Raw genomic sequence first — 21810 nt, forward strand, 5'->3', positions numbered from 1 at the left:
TTTGGCTGTCATGGAAAATATTGTTCTACTTTTTATTTGAGAAAAGGTATTACTACTTATTTTTAACATTAAATTGGCTGTAACTTTTAAATAGCAGATCACTAAAAGTATTTCTAAGCTTAACTGGTAATTGGAAAAACAGTTCCTTTATTAAACCTTGAAAAGAGCAGTTAGACATTGTTAGAGAAAGTATTGTATTTTCCACAACTATTGCTTTTTATCTTGTGGAATCTTAACACGGGGATAGGACAGAACATTTAATGAGCTTCTAGATTTAAAATCCCCAAGCATATGCCCTTAATTTGGAAGAAAGAGAGCAGCCTTATTCTGAACACTTTTATTATTCATACTGAGCCCCTGGGAATGCAACATCTAGATTTTGATATTTGAGTTTGTCCTACCCTGCTACTTGTTGCATGGCCAGGTTTTGTAGCTATTCTGCTATATCACTGATAGAGAATGACTTCTTGAAATTAAATGGGGTCAAGGAATAATTGCAGCTTCGCAGGTACCTGTGTTTTCTGACAGATTTCTGTCAGCAGATGTATGAAATGGCTACAATTAAGAATAGAGCCAACAGTGTATTATAAAGATGATCATGATATCTCATAGCAAATTCACCCCACATCCTTCTTCTTTTCACGGGCTTCCTTCTCTTCGTTTATAAAAAGTTTGAGTCATTACTTTTCAATTATAAAACAGCTGCAGTATACAAAAAGCATATGCAGAGTGAATGCTTACACCTCCCTGGAAGACTACTGTTTGATAAAGAGATAGAAGAATTTCAGGAGCACCAGAACATTTTCAGCTTTTCAGGATGCCCAGCTTCAGGTTTGCTACGGATATTTTATCACTGAGGAAAGTTCCTTCAATGGCTGTCAAATCTCCTCTTAGGTATTATCTGAGCAACTGGGAAAATCCTGTTGAGAGGCTAAGTGGCCTTCATACCACAGGAGAGAGATAGTTATATCTATATATATATCCACAAACACATTCTCCCATGTGTTATCTTAATTTTCACTACAATTAGTCATCTCCCTTTCACCTGTAGCCACTTACAGAAAAATGCATTTGCAGTAACTGAAAATATTTAATCATATATTGAACAGAAGAAAACACATCTTCATCAATGAACTTGATGAGTGAGATGATAACAACTGCTCTAATCCTGCCTGTCAGCTGTTTGTGGTTGAGAGCAACGGGTGGCCCTTCAGGAAGCAGACAGAGCTGGGTTGCAGTAGCAGTTCCTCAGCAGAGTTTCTCTGCAAAGCCCAGGAGTCACATGGAGTGAGGAGAGTGTCCTGCTATGCTGCTGGAGAGTGGCTGGGTAAGTGCTGCAAAAGTCCCCAGCAGAGGTACTGAGGTTCTGGAGGCACACCAGGAGGAGGGAATTAGTATTAAACTCAAATGAGAAGGCTGCAGATCTGGATGCAGCTTAATGGTTCCTGGTGGGAGGTAAGATTACAGCAGAGCTGAGGGGAAACATGACAGGAGAGAAGTTATAAGTACTTTGTGTTCTTAGTCCACTGCAGCAGTTGTGAATGTCATATTTTATTAAATCAGTGGAAGTAAAGTGGTATTTAAAAGTGTATTTTGGGAATATTATTGCAGAAAGGGCTGCTGGTCTCCTTTTACAATAGCATCAACAATTTCATAATCCTTTCTGAAATTTATTAAAAGAAAATAAGAAAGTGTTATTGGTTTTGCCAGTTAATCTTTTAACAAGAGGTAAGAAGGAAATTTCCATAATGATTACACTGGTTCCTCATTGGCTCTGATACTTTTCATTATGAGTAGATTTTTCAGAATCAGCTCAGATGCTGATCATTCAAGTTACCCTCATAAAAGGTTGCCAGATCTGCCTTCACTTTGGCACTTTTAGACACCACCCTTGATGCCCTCAGGCACTCAAACAGCTCAGCAATGAAATGAAGCCTCATCATGGGCCACAGCAGCAAGAGCCCAGCCAGCAGGTCAAGGACTACAGCTGTCAAGTCAAGAATGTGATTATTCCACTCCATTTACTACCTGTTAGGCCACACCTGGGATGTGGTGTCCAGATTCTGTCTTCCTTGTCCAAGACAGACACTGAAAAATTCAGAGTAGCATATTCTCCCCTGCTGGAAATATTCAAAGCTCAGTTTGATGGGACCCTGGATACCTCAGTCTATAGCCCTGTTTTCAACAGGAGTTTTGACAGTAAAATCTCTCGAGGTGCCTGCCAGCCTGGATCTTTTTAAGATTCAACAGTCACAATCCACACAGACTGGGATATGCCTGTTACTTTCTGCAAAGTCATGCAGTGGTACCAAAACTGGCTCTGGAGGAGCTAATTGAAGTGCTGAAGCTTCTAAGCCTGGAAAACAGGGATAAATTTGATGAGAGAGTGTCATTCCAACACAGATTTACCACCAACTACCTATTTAAAGCTAGCTTAGATATTTCTACACAGCACTGTGTTCTGAATTGCACACATACCTCAGGCTCACAGGGCAACATGCATATCTTCGATATCCAGTGCTGTACAGAAAGACTCCATGAATTCTACTATTTTACTTCTAAAAAAACCATGTGCAGGCTGCTTCTGAATCTGAAACAAAAAGAGTTCAGGGTCAAAATACTTCAGACAAAGTATAATATAGTTCTAGAATGTCTCACCAAATTAATGAACTTCTTCCTAGCTTAGGATTTATCTCTGTTGCACAGCTGAAATTAAGTTCATGTGAGGATAATCTTAGGTGTGAGCATGGAATGAGGTCAGACACCCACTAACATGGATAAGGGAAAAAATCTGAAAGTTAAGAGGAGATAATGAATTCTGTATCAAAAACTATCTTATTGTAATCTCACTGAACAGAGTGAAATCCTTCCTCTTAAGGTAAAATAAGGGGGAAATAGTTTTAGCCAAAATAAGAGACATAAGGAAAATCTGGAGTGGATACAAAACAGGCATTGTTCTATCTGCACTTACTGTGCAAGAGGTACTTAGTAGTAAACGGTGAGCTCTCTCACGGTGAGGGCTGTAGAAATCATTGAATCATTTTCATTGATGATGCTGATTTGATGGTGCAGAGAGAAAAAGGCAGCAATGGAAACTGCTACTCAGTGAGCTTCTCATGCTTCTCATTTTCATCTCAGTTGCACAATTAAACACATTACCTGCCTGCTTTATTTTCTTAAACTCTCCAAATTCTTAGCAGTGCCAATATCGACAGGAAAGCTAGTTTGGGGAAAGCTTTTCTGTGAAGATATATTGAATTAGTGCTTAATGTGCTAACTTGAGAACCAGAAGCAATGGGGCTGAAGAGGCATGTTGCTGTGGCCAGTCTAACACATCCTCTTGAGAAGATAAAGGTCAGGTCACTGCTCACCTTGGCTGCTTTGCTTTGGAACCAGAGTTCATATCTGCACAGCTGCCTACCATGCCAGGAACCCACCAAAGCCTCTCTGTCACTCTCCTCTGCAATTAAATGGGGGAGAGAAAATATGAAAAAGGGTTCATGAATTGAGATAAGGACCAGGAGAGATGACCCACCAAATATAGTCATGAGCAGAACAGACTCAGCTTGGGGATATTAACTGAATTTATTACTAACAAAATCAGCAGGATAATGAGAAGTAAAAGCAAACCTTAAAAACACCCTCCTTCTCAGCTCTACTTCCTCCTCCAGTCCAGTGGCAGAGGGAGATGGGGCATGGTGGTGTGGTCAGTTCATCACACATTGTTTCTTTCCCCGCTCTTCTCTGGGAGATGGTAATCCATGAATTTCTCCAGTGTGAGTCCATCTCATAGGCAACAGTTCTTCACAAATTACTGCATCATAGGTCATTCTTCCCTGGATGCAGTCCTTCATGGACAGCCTGCTCCAGAGTGTGTTCCCCATGTAGCCACAAGTCCTAGCAGGAAACCTGCTCTGGTGTGGGCTCCTCTCTCCACAGATCCCCAGGTCCCTGCCAGGACCCTGTTCCAGCAAAGGTCTCCGTCAGGCTCACAGCCTTTTTTGGGCATTGAACTCTCCAACACAGGTCTTCTCCAAGGGCTACAGGTGAATCTCTGCGCCCCTGTGATCCTCCGTGGGCTTCAGGAGCACAGCTGCTTCACCATGGACTTCACCACAGGCTGCAGAGGAATCTCAGCTCCAGTGCCTGGCGCACCTCCTCCCCCTCCTTCTCCACTGACCTTGGTGTCTGCAGAGTTGCTCTTCTCACATGTTCCCACCCCATTCTTTTCTGCCTCCTTCTCTGTCTTCTTTGTCTTCATTTTCTTCATCTTCTTCTTCATGTTATCACAGAGGCATTATGGTCATTTCCAACTGGCCCAGTCTTGGCCACTGGCACATCCATCCTGGAGCTGGCTGGTATTGCCTCTGACAGACTTAAAGGAAGCTTCTGGCACCTTCTCACAGAAGTCACCCCTGCAGCCTACCAAGACCTGGCCATGCAAACCCAATAAATCAGGGTTTGTACACATCCCATGCAATTCATTTTGTACCAGCTCACGTTGGTGCTGTTTGGGTCTTCTCTCCACCATATTTCACTGGCCACACGTGGACTAGTTTTATTTTCTCATCTATCATGTAGGGGCTCATAGTACCATAAAGGAATGTCTGTCCTGTCAGTCCATCTTCAGCTACTGCTTCATTAGAGCTACAGTGAATAATTACATAAAATATTTGGCTCTTATGCTTTCCAGTGATAAAGAAGATGTACAGAACAATAAGTAGCCTGAATGAAATGGAAAGAAGGAAGACAGAAAGGGGAGGTATTTCATAACTTATTGTTTTCAGATCTGTTTTTCTGCAGAGAGGTCTAAAGATCAGTCAAGTACAGGGACCCAGTGCAACACCACAGTACAGGGAACTCCATAACTTGAATAAGAATATTTGGACTGGCAAAACATCATGAAGACCACAAGCAGCATGGCCCAAAATTTTCTGCAGATTCCTCTGTCAATGAAAAATATAAATTTTCTCCTGTGGGGAGAAAATATGTTAGGAGGACAGTGGGACAAAGGGCAGATTCTTCCACAGCCCAGAATAGCTGCATCTACCATAGGTGTCTCTACACCTATGGCTGGGCTGTCTAGCTTCCTTCTTAAATATTTCAACTAAACTTCAAATAGGCAAAAGTTTTAAAAAATGCATCAGTAATGAGCTTATTGACAGCACAATTGGCTTCACACTTCGGCATATGCACTGAAGATCTTACTTTAACGCAGTTAAAGTTATCATTTATATAGTGAAGTTATCATTGCTTATTGTTCACTCAGAATGGAACCCCCCAGATTTAACAGCAAAATGAACCATTTCAGCCCAAACAATTTGATGTAACAGAGCACTTGCATGCACACAGCACCTCACTCTAATAAGAAGAGTGTAGCTGTGCTGATCAAGGAAAGGCTCTTGCAAACCAGCGTACTTTGAGAATGCAGCATGGAAAAACTCTCATGTAGTATATTCCTCCTTTCTGAAACAACATGATGAACCTGAATTCCTCTCTAACCCAACTGTAACAGAAACATCATGTATTTAATTGTGTTTATGTTAAGGTAGGAAATCATTATCAATCAATGTTGGCAGCAAGCTTTGCTTTTTGTGCTTCTCCTAGGCAGTAGGAGCTTAGACTAATGCAGGGAGGTTTGTTCTTCAGACAACACATTTTAGCATACTAAGTTTCATAAATGCCTGTATGTGTGCATTCAACATGAAAGTGATCTTTGGTAAAATTATTTTTTCCATGCACCTGAAGATAGAGTTGGCATTACCTCTGCAGTCAGAAATCAGATGAAATAAGCAATCTGGGAATAAAACAGTATTAGTAGTTGCAGTACACATTTTGAGGGTGAGAAGCAAAAGACTTGTGCTGAAATCCTTTAAAAAAATATATTCTTCCTTACAGCCTGCTGCCTAACCCAGCAGTCAATTAGTGAACCAAGTTCAAAAATATTTTAGGATGAGCACTGTCTTTTCAAGATGAAGGGAAGGATGCTTTTTTCTTCTCAGAGAGGCATATGTGCTTATAGAATTGGTATTGTGCTGCATATATGATTTCTTTCCCTGCAGTCTAATGTCATCTTTGTGGTAGGAGTAATACATCTCCTTGTCAATCAGCTCCTCCTTCCACTTTTTTTTCACCCTGGTGAGGACAAGCTCCCATAATGAGTGAATTGCACAAGCAGGATTCCTGATGAAAGGCAAATCGCCTGAAAAACTTACTGGCTTGCAACAGATATGAACTAGTAAAATCCTTAAAAAAAAAAAAATTAAAGTTGGTGATAGACTGTTAGTAGTGTGCTGTTGTTTAATATAAGTAAGACATCCTCTCAAAAAGTCCATTTAGATTGGAGACTGAACAGACACCTTTATACCTTTTGTATGCAGTTCTGATTCCTCCTCCTGCCCTTGGTGACAAACACTGAAGCCAAAGCAGAGTCCAATAGAAAAGAGAAGGTATGGCAAAAGTTGGGCAAATTGCTAGTATTATTAGTATTAGAACAGTTTGTTTCTAGATCTGGGATCCCTCCCACACAATCAAAGAAGAAATACTGCAGATTTTGATGTGAACTTAAGTCTTGATTTGTGTTCAGTACTTTTCTGAAAAATCTGGATTCTGGTAAGACCTGAACAGAAATTTGAGGAGGTTTTATTGATATGCTATACTTCAACATGTACAATTTTGGCATTTCTGTAGGAGGAAAAGGTAGTGAAACAGGCTGAAGAGGAAACAGATTTTCTCCACGCCACTTTTCTCAGGTACATTTAAGCAAATTTGAGTAATAGTGCCCAAGGATAACAACTTGCAAAGCGGGTATTTTTTTCCCCTAAATTAGGTAAAAAACTAAGAGGAGGCCACCAGATAAATTTCCACTTTTCAGAGGAGCTTAAATTTATGGCTCTGCTGTGCAAAGGTGTGTGAAACAAGGAATTTCAAGTCACATTTACTCCCTGTACTTTTCCAAAATGTTCTTTCAGATGTGTCACAGGCAGTATTTCTCATTTATAGGACACCTTGCACTGCCTGGGTGACAGCCACAAATCACAACTGATCCAGAGCCCAGAAAGAGACATTTTAAGAAACCTATTATCTATAAAATGCTTTTGGCTGATACTAATACTGAATGTTTTTCCTTTTGTAGGTAATCTTTCTATTCAGGTGCTTGAAAAAGTAGTAAAGCACACTAGAAATATGAGTCAAAAAAAGGATTTTGTTGGTAACAGCTATGGGTTACTCTAATTGCCTACTGCCTTTCAGTTTTTCATATTATCAGTTGATCTTTTACCTAATAATAAATTGCAAATAACCTGTCACAGTTGCACTTAATGGCTGATCAGCCAGTGTTACCTACTAGCCCAGGCCCACAGCTGGCACTAGGAGGGACTCCAGCAGATCAAAAAGTGGGCTTTTTGGAAGGAGTACAAATCATTATTAATTATGCCCTCCCTGATTCTACATAATCCCCATCAGTTCAGTCTTGTCAGGACCATCACTCAAGCTTTACTCACAACTAACTAAAAGCCAGGTTGTCCACAGTCAATTTAAGGTGTCCAGGTGGATCTTATTTTTTGCTTTCTTCCACTTAAATAATTGAAGGAGAAGAATATTTTTCTAGAAGACCCAACCACCATGCTTGCATAGATCCTGCCACCCTGTGTAGTCCACTTCTGAATTAGCCCTCCAAATCCTTGAGTCTGGGCAAAATAAATGTAGACAAACAAAACACCTATGTTGCCATGGTAATTCTGTGTACAATATTAAGTTTGGAACAGCTGCAAAATCACTAAGAGCATCTATTCTGCCTGAGCATAAAGGGCACGGTTCTCTTTCCTCCAGGACTTCTCACAATCCAGAGTAGAGGTACCTTGATGCCAATCAGGTTCAGGACAAGCAGTCCTTGAAATCTGGCCTAGCCTCTCATCTATTATTAAACAACTTTGGCCCTTGAAACTGTTGCTGTAACGCAAGCTCAAGCTAGGTGATGGTTGAATCCACATGATACAGCAGTACTATGAAAACACACTATCACACTTCTAGATTTTTATGGTATTGCTAAAACTACCAGCAATTACTCAAAACTTGTAAAATACATGCATTTCTAGTATCAGTGTTTAAAACTGGTGATGCTCTAAAATAATCACATTCTGCCACCAGCTCAGTGCATTACAGCTGAAAATCTAAACATACCAGCCTGGAATCCATTACACATGCTGTTGGTAAATCCTGGGCAAAATTGCATCATTTTAGCAGGGAAAATTAATTGCAATGATGTATCTTAAGCATTCTATACCTATCTAGATCTTGATGCTAACTACAAATTAGAGACCAGCAAAGGCAATGAGGGCGTCTGTCCCAGATCATACTCTGGTATTTCACTATTTGGTTTAATCCTGGATTAAAGGATTGAAGATTTGCCAACTGCAAACATGTGGAAAGAATTCAACCTGAAAAACTCATTTTTGTTTTGACTGCTTGAGAAAACAACATTGTTACTTATCAACAAAATTATGTAACTTGTATGTTATGTAATTATTATATTGCATCAAAAATATATATCAATATACAGCATTAAAAGATTACTTATGTTTTAACTTATGTTTAACCATGTGTAACTTATTTTATGTATCAAAAATATTGTATAATTAAAAAACCCACATACAGAATCTACCTGAAGGTTTTAAAGATACCTTGGCTTTCTTTCCACTGGGATTCATTCACTCTAAAAAAGACCTAGAAGAAGCCAAGACAAAATTACTAATTTAAGAAGGCACAAGTCTTAATTCAAGGATATCTTAGCTTTAGTTCTAGCTTTGCCATGGAGTTTTTAGCTTTTTATCTGTATGCCTTTCAACAGAGCTTTGAGACCAGCTTCTTTTAATATAATCTAAATAGTTCTTTAACAGTCAGCCACTGTTAAAATTGCAAAATGCAAAAACTCAATTTCCATCACATACCAGTTTGTTGTGAAGTAGCAGAGAGCAGGACTTCCCTTGTGATTTTTTACCAAATGTGAAGAAACAGGATGCAGTCAGTTAAAACGTTCTCATGTGAGGTTACACTTAAAAGTTGTATGTCTGTGCTGCTGCTTTCAAAACTGCACACTCAAATATAACCATGTGTTCTGACAGAAACGTGTTAAGCCAGCAGGAGGGCAAAACTGACCTTGCACAGACTCCTTACAGAGACTCAGTCCCACAGTAGGACATCTTTTACCACACATACACCTCACAGCAACCATCATTGCTCCATGAGCCTTTGACACAGGCATGGCTAATCACTTTTTAAATTAAATCTCTACTTTCCCTCTGCTGGCACTGTGCAGCTGGAGTGATGGCACCATGTCCTGAGATCCAGACACTGAGCTAAAATCTTGACAGAAAGAGCTGAGAAATGGTACTTGGCTCTAGAGTGAGCTTTGTTTCATCCCTTACATTTAGGTGTCCCTGACCACATCCAAGACCACACTTAGTCAGTTACAATCTAGGTCATATTTTGCTCTTGTCCTGGCCCGTTTTCTCAAAACACACCTTCAAATCATCCACTCCCCTCCAGGGAATAACCCTTCCAAACATGTGCCTTTATGAGCTGCGAGGCTCACTTCTGTGTGCATAATTTAACATTTTAGGCAGTAGTATAAAGCCCTATCTCCCAGAAATGGGAGGCTTTGAAGACCTCTAATGGCTAAGAAGTAGCTGCAAGGTAAGGGATGCTGTGATGCAACTAAAAATCTTCCCAAGGTTATGTGTCATGGGCAGCCCTACCCTCACACAGCGTAGCCTCAAGGTTATTGTTTTGTCATAAGCTCAAAAAAGGAAGCAAGGCAAGGACTCTTATAAGTATCAGATCTTTTGCTTTTTGTTCTTAGAGCTTACATAGAATGAAGATCCAAGTAAACAACACTTGAAGACTGGAGAGAAATTCTAATCTGTAAGTATATACAGAATGAAAAAAAAAAGCCTTGGTTTGCAAAGTTTTTAAAAGAATGCTTGCAAGTTTAGGAGGGGGGGAGAAGCATTCAGCAGTCTACTTGTTTTATTTTGAACCCACTCTCTGCACAAATGTTTTCTCACTATGTTTGGTAATTTCCTAGTAAGGGACAGCATTACTTCATTCTTTCCCATATTGCTACCCTGTAGTTTTGCACTGTCTCCTAAAACTGGGAGGCAGTGCATTTTGTTTTCATCCATCTTTTGTGTGTGTGTTTGATATCACCCAGTCTCTGTAAGCACAGAAAGGGTTTGTTCTCTCTGTTAAGATACAGCTAAGGAGGTAAATAATCCTTTTTAGGAACACTTCATGGTTTCTATTTTTTTGTGTAAAAATAGTGACAATCTCAAATGAAAGAGGACTAACTTCACATGTTTTTCCATCCCATTTGTTCTTCAATGGACTGAATTGAAACCACAAAATATCAGTATAATGTTGACACAGCCTGCAAGACATGAGCTGTTGAGCTACCAAATGAGTTAGGGGAATCATGAAAAGTTGTTTGAAAAGAGTCAATGTCTACATGTAAAAATGTGCTTGATATTTAATATTATTTTTGTTAGTGTTTTCTGTTAAGCAGCTTTTTATACTTCAAACTTTAGGTGTGTGTGGTTATTTTGAAACTAAAGAAATTGTGCAATTATTCTAGTAGCATAGCCCATGTTACCATAACACAACATGGAATTAGAACAAATTGAAATGCAATTACAATGCCCTCAACAGAAAATATCTTTGAGACTAAATGACGATTCTCTGAAACAGAATCTTAGATTTTAAAATCTGCAGATTTTAAACAGACTTTTGTTAAAAATTATTTGTATTTTGCACTTCCTCCAACCTAGTCTAGTTCAGTGCAGGAATGTCAGTTCTGACAAACACTCATTTTTCAATTTATTAAACCTGTTGAAAATAGAAATCTTTCATATGAGTTGAACTTTTTTCTCCTCCAAATTCAAATGAAACTTCTCAGTTGGGTGCATGCAGACAGCAAATGCTTCTTCTGCAGAACCCAACTGTCAGAACACATGAAAATCTGTGTGAAGCCTGCCAGTCTCTCAGCAGACGTGTATGGGGGATAAATTTTGCAAACACTTGTTTTACAGAGTAGAGCTCATTGTTTGACAGAGATTGTAAGAGTGTCATCATTTCTGACAAATGAGTGGTTTTTTTAATAATTTGATATAATGTTGATGTAACATAATGGTGACTCATGGACTTGGTTGGGAAAATAGCATGGAATGAAGGGAACGAGCCAGTGACAGGCTGATCTGGATTGCTAAATCAGGCACAAACTAGAATAAGCATTTTATCCATGCCAAATGCAAAGTTGTTCATCTAAGAACCAAGCACAAGTGTAATGGCAGTTCACTGAGGAGCCACAGTATGTGGCTGGGATCAAGGGAGCTATGTGTGGGATATAAGGTATGGCTGGGATCAAGGGAGACTGAGTCTCTTCTGTCTCATATGAGGTATCTACAGGGGAAGGCAAAATTTGACAAAAGGTTTTTAAATCTGTAGACAGAGGCAGAAGCACATAAAATGCCTGGAAGCTGAGGTTGTACAAGTTCTGTCCAGACGTATGGTTGATCTTTTCTTTTTCTTTTTTTACTTTTTTTTTTTTTTTTTTTTAATAGTAAGATAGATAACAGTAAGATAAAAGAGAAACACGTTCCTGAAGGTTGGAATGAATATTTCTTACCTGGAAAATTTTTGACAGAGATCAAATTGTTATCAGAAATCAAAGAATCACACAATGATTTGGGATGAAAGAGGCCTTCAAGATCATCTAGTTCCAGCAGGCCTGCTATGGGAAGGGACATGTTCCACTAGAACAGGTAGCTCAAATCCCCATCCAACCTGGCCTTGAATACAGACAGGGACTGAGCACTATGGCTTCTCCTGTCCTGAAGAGAGCAGTCCAGGGAAATGTCACAGACTGTGCTGCACAGACAGTCACATGAAATGAGTGTGATGGCACTACCCACACTGACAACTGACAAATCTCGAATGCGCAAGAATATTTTGCTGATAATATTTCTGAAAGAAGCTAGCCTCTGGCTTGTTGGCAACCGACCGCCTTTGTCAGACTAAACCAGCTCTTCTTGCAATTGTCCCCCAGCCCTTGGCACCAGCAGCTGCTGTGGCATCCAAATGAAGTGGTGCCCACTATTTCCTTGTGGCTGCTCAAGGCTCATGTCCAGCAGAAGTTCAGCCACATCATGAGAGGCTTAACACAGAGGAAGACCAAACCTGGCTCCAAGACTTGAGCAATATCACTGAACTGGCAGTTGCTAGAGGGGGTGGGAAGGCACAGAAGCAAGAACAGCTGTGCTGTGTGCGGTCCACATTAATTCTTTTTCCATGCACCTCCTGCTGAATTCTGGCAAAGGGACTTGTTAGTTGCATTTCAGGTCAGTAGGTTATAGCTTTGTGAATGTCAGTATGATAGGAAACCTCACTTCGCCAGAAAGCAGCATTTCCTCTGTGAAACATGCCCTGTGTAAGTTACACTCAAGATATTTCAGTGGGGTGCCTGTGCTACTGGGGAGTTGATAATCTCCTATCACAGCTGCTAGTAGCTTTTTTTTTTTTTTTTAAGATTAATGAAAATTACATCTCCTGCAGATTCTTACGATACAGAGATTTAACAATGACTGCAGAATTCTGCAGAAACCTGCATTTCAGTGACTCAGTTGCCTGTTTGCAGACAGAAATAGGTCTCTTGCTGCCTGCTGCACTGAAATGTCTGAGTAAAATATTAGCTATCTGACTTCTGCCTATCTGTTCTTACTGCCTCCAGTTCAAGTTTCACTGCTGGCCTCTGAAGGGTAACAAGAGGTTCTTCCTCTCCAAGTGCAGCCTTGCTGCTGGGTCTGCTCATAACAAGTCACATTTCCAGTGTGCTGCCTTTCCCTCTTTGGCACTTTTATGAGTTTTAAACTTGAAATATGCATTTTAAATCAAAACAGTGTGATAATGCATCTTTTTAGAGACATCTTTTCAAACTGAAATTTAACAACTTGGAGAAATCGATGAAGAGCTCTTGCTAATCCCTTCTGACTTGCATGGTTGTGAGGATGAAATTAAGTGGCTCAGAAACAAGAACAGAACTGGAAGGAACTTGCACCATTTCTGATGCAAGAGCTGCAGTGTGCCAATCTGCAGTGACTTTGATAAAAAGCTCCTTCACAATAACCCATTGTAATTCTCTTAATGTACTGGAATTAATTGTCCACACAGCTCTGAAATGCAAGAGCAAGCACAAAAGGTCAACAATGCCAGCAATCAACACACCAGTTTGAGATATGGCACTTATACTGATTATTATAAGATATCTGGAGTCTTAGGTGCATTGGGAGAGCTAGAGAATAACTTTTCAATGTATGAAGAGACCTTGATTACTGTGAGGGTAAGTGCTTAGAAATATTGCTAAGAAACAACAAAAACCACCTGAGGTGCATAACAGATATTCATTCCCCACTATGAACAAAAACAGTTTCTAAAACTGTTATAGGCATTTCCTCTTTTCCATAAAATGAGTGGACTGATAAAAAACTTTTTCCCCTCCTAACTTTTGGCAGTTCATGCTACCTAAAAAAATGAAAATAAAGCTGAAACATCGCTCATACAAAGAGATTGAGGAACTACTTTCTGAAGTGAAAAGCATTTGAGTATTAAATGAAAAACTGCAAAAACTTGGGAGAGAACTCCTTCTTCTGTTGTGGGATTCACTGGTAAAATGGATGACTTCCCAGAGTCAATTTTAAATCACAGTTCAGGCAGCAGTAGCAGTACAACTATGATAGTATGGAGCCTAACATTGTTCAGTTTTCCCTGCATTTTTCTGTAACTGTAATGTGAACATCCTCTGGACATTTCTACAGATGCAAATATGCTTCAGGATAACACCCTACCTGAACTCTTCCCCTCTTATATACTCTTGTAGTACTTAAAATCCTGACTGGGGTTGCATTTAGATTTATAAGAATAATTTCTAATCTCTCCTTTAGACAGTAATATATTAAAACTGTACAGCACACTTTTTAAACTTGCAATTAACTTGCATCTAACTTCTGCTTTGGTCAGACAGGATGATTTGCACTCACCCAGGATGTCCTTTCCTAATGTTTTCTAGCAGCCCATTTTGTAACACCCAGTTGCTACATATAAGATTTGAAATTGCCTGAGAATCAGGATGGTACTGCCCATGTTTCTTGGCCTGGCAGGATCTAAGCAGGATTTCCATGGAGTCTGAGTATCCATAGTGTTTAATCCCTTGCTCAGAGAAACTGTCCATGGAGAAGAAGTTGACTGTAATGTGCTCAAAACTCAGTTCTCAGTAACAAACAGAATTTATATCTTAGATAGAACAACATATGGTTGTCATCTGGCCCTAGGAAGGATAGATTTGTGTTGCAAGTAAACAAATTGATGAATGAGTAGCAGAATTAAAACGATATCTCCGACCTTTACTGTAAAAGTATGCAAATGCTCAGAAGAGAGGCGAAAAAATAACACAGCACAAAATCACCAGAATGACGTAGTTTCTCTAAGGATAATTTCTCCCCATATATTATTGATTCATGCTTTTTCTTAAGAGTATGGCTGGAAATGTCATAAGGACTAGAGCAGTTCTCTGCCCAGCCTTCTCATCCAGTTTTCCTCAGGCTGAAGGATGTTTCCATAAAAGTACATGTTACAGCTACTGATTCAATCTGTGAGATTTCAGGATTATTCCTTGAGCAAGAGACAGGTGGGAAGTCCTTCAGGATTTTTAGGTAGGCCATCTCATTCCTACCTTATCTTAGTCTTTCTGTATTCTTCCATTTCCAGAATATATTTCAGGAAGATTTCAGGAACATGACTGAAGGGGCCAGGAACAGCAGCGACTCCTCTTCCGCCTTCGTTCACACCAGCACCATGAGTGCCATTCTGGTCACTGTCTACTCGGTTGCCTTGGCTGGAGGTGGAATTGGGTCCATCACAATGTCCTTTGTGCTGCTCAAGATGAACACTCTGTCTGTGACCACGACTGCCATCATTAACCTGGTGGTTGTGCACAGCCTCCTCCTCTTCACGGTGCCCTTCCGCCTCCACTACTATGTCAAAAAGACATGGGTATTTGATATGCCATTTTGCAAGATGGTGAGTGCCATGGTGCACATCCACATGTACCTGACCTTCATATTTTATGTGATCACGCTGGTGATCCGGTGGCTCATCTTCTTTCAGTGGAAGGACAAGGTTGAGTTTTACAGGAAGCTGCATGCCATTGGAGCGAGCGCTGCCGTGTGGCTCTTCGTCATGGTCTTTGGGGTGCCGCTCTTCTACTTCGAGTATGGAAGCTCAGGCTTATACAATAGTACAACATGCTTTAAGTTCCACAAAGAGCTAGAGCACGAGAGTGTGAAAGCCCTGAACTACACCCTAATTGTAGCTGTTGCCCTCATTTCTTGTGTCCTCTTGAGCTTGCAGATTTTTATCTTGGTAAAAGTGGCAAGAAAATTTTCCACCTCCCTCTGTTCACACCAAGAATTCTGGGCCCAGGTGAAAAACTTGATTTTCATCTGGATTATCATAATTTGGTTTCTTCCCTATCACCTGTTTAGGGCCTACTACATACAGCATGTGAGTGATTTTGACCAGTTAGAAAGCTACAACGAGGTTTTTTTGAGCCTGACTGCCCTGAGCTGTCTGGACCTGCTGTCATTCGTGCTGAGTGGAAGCCGCTTCTTCAAGCAAAATGTGGGGATGCTCCACAGGAGGTTGTTTTGCTGCTAGCACCAGCCTCCTGCAGCGTGTGCAGGACCTGGGATAGGACAGTGATGGACAGACACGGCAAACTCACTCCTCAGCAAGTTGAGGGTGTGCTCTGGAAACAGTACAGCACACCCGCACAGGGCTTTGCACATCAGCTTCCTGAAGTAATGGAACAAACTGCCCCCAGGGTCTCAGCTAGTAAAGAGGAAGGTGACCCCAGCAGTTTCCTCATGGTGCTACCCAGTGAGTTGTGGATGGACCTGGAGAAGAGGGAAGAAGGGTCATGGGCTCTTCTCTCTTACTGTTTTTACTTCAAGATTTGTGGAGTCAAAGGCACTAGGAGGAGACTTGAGAATTGCAATATAGAAACACAAATAAGGAAGCTGGTTTATTTGGACTAAGGTACAGATTTTTGAAACTTAAAGATCTATATAATTTTCCCATACATTTCATATTTATTTCCCATAAGCTCTCATGAAATATCAGGGAATATATTGCTCTTCCTGAGTAGGTCTGTTTCTTTACTGTTAAGCATAACTTTCTAAGTGAATTGAACTATTAAACCAGCTATTTAAAACTAAATCAGTGATAGATAGTTATTTCTTAAAATATTTTCTCAAAATCACTTTTTGAGATGGTATCACTGAAGCAGAAAAGAATTTTATCTTTCTCACATTATGAAAATATGTCTAAAAAATTATACACTATTACTGAAATGGACATGGCAAATTCAAACAAAAGTCTGTATTATTATTATTCACAATTTTTTTTTCAATTAAAGGCAATATTTTACAGTCAGGACAAGTTTTTTAGATCATTCAGACATAATTTGTCTTCTCTTCAAAAGACACATAGGTATCCAAGGTAGCAATGTTTTTTGTAAATCTTATGTTGATTTTGTACATTTATGAAGTTCATGAATAGTTACAGTGTCTTTAGCTTAAAAGCAATTCTATAAATTTTGTACTCTCTACTGATGGAAGGAATGAAAATGTTGCTGCTTGGATTGGAGGGATGGAAAAAGCTAATAGACCTAGTGTAGCTAAAAAGCATATTACATCTCAGTGAGGCATTGCCAGTTGCTGTCTCTGAAGACAGAAATAAATTCCACCAAAATAGATGAAAAATACTTCTATGAAAGACATTGAGGCTTTCATAGCTCAGCCGCTTTATACCCATCCCTAAGAAAGAATATAAATCTCAACACCTCTAATGCAAGATGTCAATTGTTACTACATCTTTAATTTTCTTGCCATCTGCATAAGGTCACATTTTTTCATCTAGAGTTAGTGGGATAATAATTTAATCATTTAACTAATTAGAGGTTATCAGCTGATCCATTTCCATGAGAGTCTCTCCTCATGATGCTGTTGAAATCCACCTTTTCTCCCTTGTGAATCTTTCCATTCCTTTCTGCTTTACCTTCAACATCTCTTGCACATCAGACAGCAATAAAAAACCAATTGGTTGATCTTGTTGTACCTGTGCAATCTCATTGCTGTGCTCATTGCTTTTGGTCCCTCCAAGATGATTACTTTATGGGATCTCATCTCTTCTGTAGTCTTTCTACCTTGTCTTCCTTCCTTCTCGCTTCAAGGTTCTTTATATCTATCAGGATATCTGATTATAAAAAGGTATTTTCAGGTCAGAGTATGAGTCATGCTGTACAGCACCAAAAGGTGGAAATCACTGAAGATCATAACATAGGTGAGGTGTTGGGCAGCTCTCATGGCTCACCCTTGGCAAACAGCCTGGACCGCATCTGTTAAGAAAGAAAAGTGAGAGCTTACAGTGGGAGTCTAGCTGAGAAAAATCTGTCCAAGAAGGTGTTTGTTCCCAAAGGATCACAGTAAAAAGGATGACAACTACCAGCCAGATTGGGGAACTACTTTCAAAACATGGAGGGAATTAACTTGGATGTGTAGCTCACTACTAGTTAACTGTGTGTCATTAAGAAAGCAATAAACTGCTATTATCCAGATTTGTTTTAAAGCTACACAAACAAATCTTATTCTCCTTGTGGTGGGAGAGGATGGAAATTGGCATAACATTTTTGTTTCCTCCTGTAGCAATGTGATTGGTTAAAGAAAATGCCTTGCATGTATTCTGTAGGCACTGTATAGCTTTGTAACATTATTTTATAACCCTTCTACTATAATAAAGTTATTAACAAACAAAATGAGTATGTGCTGAAAAAGCAAAGTCCATCCCACAAAAATGTACATAAATTAGAAGTATTTTATATCTGCATTTGGATGAAACATAAAACATGATTTTAAAAACAGTAGCTCCCAACTGTACTGACCAACAAATCTTGTTCGTCCTCGTGTTAAAATCACAAGTAATTTAATTACTGTAAAAATGCAAACTTTCACAGTAGCCTGCACCATAGCATCACAAAAAATAGTAATGGCTTTTTTCCCACTAATGAAATTTGCTGCTAATGATGTTAATATTAACTCAGCATGATAACAGCTAATTAGGGGTCCAATAATCACATTATTTAAGTTGGTGATGTTATCCAGCACCAAGTCATGCCTTTTTTGGGACTGTCTATGCATAAATTTTATGTCTACCCCTTGTCTTGCTTTGTGAGAGCCAGTGTGTGGCAGAGAAAACCTTCCTCTGCCCTGAGAAAATGAACTCCCTCAACTGTGCCAGGAGTCGACCACTATAGAAGAAGGGGAATTTCCAGTTACCTTCATCTGCTTGGTCAGAGGTGCCACAATCATCAAGGTGACCCTTTTCTCTTTGCTGACTAGATGACAGAGAATAGTACTAGACTGGGAAACAACCATGATCACAAACACACTATTACAGAAGGATGTAGAGGGGATGGGATCTGAAGAACAGGACTGGGAATGAGCAGAAGAGAGCAGAATATCAGTATACTTCTGCTACATAGCAAAGAGGCAAGGTGACTGGGTCTCTTGCCTTCATCTCAGGTTATTTATTTAATCCTTAAAGTTTCTAAAAAGTGGCACTCTCACTGATGGGAGCAGGCTTGCCCTCAGCCACTCCTTTTTCCCACTCCTGGATCGCTCTTTCCACATGGCTGGAATTTGCCCCCTGAGTGTCTTTCAACTGCATCAGTTCCCTCTGTAGCTCACCAGGTAATCATGGAAAATCAAGTCAAGGCAAGGACAAATACAGCAAAGACTGCATTTTGCAGCAATCCTGACTTGAGGCTTTTATCAACTCTAATCCCGTTTGTCTAATTCCCCTTAGGATACTGATCTTTTCAGAAAGTTTTCCACAGTCTGCGTCACCTGACATTTCCATTTCCAAGTATTTCCAATAACCAGGGTACCTTAGACTAAACGTACTGGTTGAGGAAGAAGGTGCCTTCACAGCTGCAGGACAAGAAAGGGGGTTTGGGGGTTTTAGGCACTTTATGCTGTCCTCAGGGATAGAGATGGGCATGAAAAACCCTGAAGGCAGCAGAGGTAGCAGTTTCTGAACAAAAGCCTCAACAGAATTGCAGAATTGGACATTTCTGACCCATAAAGTCACTCATTTCTGCTGTTTTCAGAGAAATAGGACTTGGCATGCATTTCCCCTGTAAGTAAACCCTATGGCTAGGACTTGATTGGAAACAAGGGCTGGTTTCAAAAGTCAAGGGTCATTAATAAAGCACCAGCTTGACTTCCCAGACAAAAATTTCAAAAAATCAAACTAAACTTTCTGACACTTAGTGAAGTAATTTTCCTCACTTGCAAACTGCTGCTTAATAAACCAAATTTTTTGCTGAATAGAGAAATACTAATAAAGTTAATATACAGTGTCCATTCCTTTGAGGCTAACTATAAGTAATATGTAATCCTCGTTTCTCTGGTGAGGCAGCAGACATGCCAGCTGGCTGCTTTCACCCTCAACCAGTAACTTCCCTCTTTCCTAGCAATGCCTCCAGTTCAGGAGTGCCAAGCTGGTTTTGCTCATCAACTCTTCCAGCTGTGCCCTCAAGGAATTGTGTGTCACTCACGTGTGGCTGGGGCTCAGAATCACAAAATCAAAGACTGAGTAAGGTAGGAAAGGCCCAAGTGGGTCATCTGATCCATCCTCCATGCTCAAGGAGAGTCATCCTAGAGGACATACAGTATTGCATCCAGATGGTTCTTGATATCTCCAGTAAAACAGACTCCAGAACCTCTCTGGGTAATCTATTCCAGTGCGTGGTCACAGCACAGTGAAGAAGTTCCTCTTCATATTCAGACAGATTTTCCTACACATCTATTTCTGCCATTGCCTGGTGTCCTAGTTCTTGGCACCACTGAGAAGAGCCTGGCTCCATCCTGTTGGCACCCTCCCTTCAGATAAAAAGTTGGTGAGGGCCCCTTTCAGACATCACTTCTTGGGCTGAACACAGCCAGCTCTCTCAGCCTGGCCTCATAAGGGAGAGACTCCAGCGGAACTGTAGAGGTGCTCATCTTCGTAGCCCTTTACCAGACCTGCTCCAGAACTCCATGTCTCCCTTGCACCAAAGAACCCAGAATTGGACATGGCACTCCAGGTGTGGCCTAGCCAGGTCTTAGTAGAAGGGCAAGATCACCTCCCCTTACCTGCTGGCAAAGCTCTTCCTAACGCACCCCAGGATACCACTATCCGTCTTGGCCACAAGGGCACTGCAGCCTCATGGACACCCAGGACCTCCAGGTCCTTTTCGGCAGAGCTGCTTTCCATCAGGCTGACCCCCAGCCTGTGCTGGTGCAGGGGGATATTTTTCCCCCAGGTGCAGGACCCTGCGTTTTCCTTTGTTGAACATCGGACCAGTAGGCTCGCATGACTCAGGTCTTTCTAATGGAAATGGTGCCAGTGCCATTGCTGGGAAGAGTAATGCACAGTCAGCTGGGGGCTCAAATCCAAAAGCAACCCCACCCACAGCAGGGTCATAGTCAGGAAGGGACACATGCCTAGTGCCAACAATACAGGCGAGAGAGACATTGGCAGAGAAATTTGATAGCATCCTCAAATGCTTCATCTGAACTGCAGGAAGCAAAACCCTGTGCTCGAGAGGGAACACACGCTATCTTGGTTTGGAAAGACAGGTGTCTGCTAAGGAAGGCAGGACCCTTCCCTGAAATGGAAAATGTGAACACCCCCCCCCCCCCCCCCCCGCCTCCAAATTGCTATAAATTTTAAATTAAGGGGCTCTCAGGCAAAAGATAAGGGAGCAGGAAATAACAGTTCTTTATTTGGGAAGAAAATAAAAAGATAAACAATGCAGTAAACCAAAACAGCACTGACAGAGTCAGAACACAACCTAACACCCTGTTGGTCAGGGTGCTGGTAGCAGTCCAGTTGGAGTTGTGGCTGCAGTCCTTCTGGAGTGTCAGGTTGGTTCTGTTGGAGCAGGGATCCTGTAGAAGCGTGTAGTTGCCGGGGTCTCTCTTTCTAGCTGGTCAGAGTGACCCCGAGAAAAGTTCGAAAGTTTCTTTTCCCAACCCGGTGCTTGAAGAAGAAGTCAGGGCTCTTCATTTTTTCGGTCTCAAGATTGTTTATTGCATCTTATCTATAAAGTTCTTTCTCCCTGTCCAGCCGAGATCCGTTTGGCAGGACAGCCAGAGGCACTCCCCCACCCCCAGGGCGGTGTTATCTTTATATACTACAAACTACGTGTACAATATTTACAGTTATTTTCCAATACCTATCATCTATATTAGACAGTGAGTTTCTACTTTAGACCAATCTAAAAGTGCTGACATCACCAGACAAGATGGAGGTAGAGAAGAAGAAGAAAGGCTAGACACGTCCAAATCCCTCCATCTTGTCACCAGAAACCCCTATACCAAAAATCCTAAAACCTACATTTAGACTCTGTAATTATTTTATTCTTACACTATTTACACTATTGTGGCTTTTATCTCTTTCTATAAAGGTGACAAGTTGTTCCGTGGTTCATAATCGAACACGCTGGTGTTCTGGGCTGTGTGCCAGGGTCTCCGAGCCCCCTGGCAAGGGTCCCAGGAAACTCCGGACTCCCAAAGGAATGTCCTGAGTTCCGACTTGTAGTCTTCCTCTGAAGACCCAGTGGAAGAGGCAGCTGTTCCTCTGGGAAATCCAATAGAGAAG

General features: G+C 40.8%; 1 protein-coding gene across 2 annotated transcripts; it reads left to right on the forward strand.

The window, feature by feature from the left end:
• The first annotated feature begins 1210 nt into the window (after positions 1-1210).
• On the forward strand, positions 1211-17920 carry GPR141 (G protein-coupled receptor 141). 2 transcript variants are annotated; one of them, XM_059848842.1, is made up of 4 exons: positions 1211-1327; positions 6691-6752; positions 9860-9921; positions 14815-17920. In XM_059848842.1, the coding sequence occupies exon 4, from the start codon at positions 14842-14844 to the stop codon at positions 15760-15762; it is 921 nt and encodes a 306-aa protein (XP_059704825.1). In that variant the 5' UTR covers positions 1211-1327; positions 6691-6752; positions 9860-9921; positions 14815-14841; the 3' UTR covers positions 15763-17920. The 2 variants fall into 2 exon arrangements, with proteins under 2 accessions (XP_059704825.1, XP_059704834.1); XM_059848851.1 differs by lacking the exon at positions 6691-6752.
• The last annotated feature ends 3890 nt before the right edge of the window (positions 17921-21810 follow it).

Source organism: Haemorhous mexicanus, chromosome 1 (assembly GCF_027477595.1).
Source record: "Haemorhous mexicanus isolate bHaeMex1 chromosome 1, bHaeMex1.pri, whole genome shotgun sequence".
NCBI lineage: Eukaryota > Metazoa > Chordata > Aves > Passeriformes > Fringillidae > Haemorhous > Haemorhous mexicanus.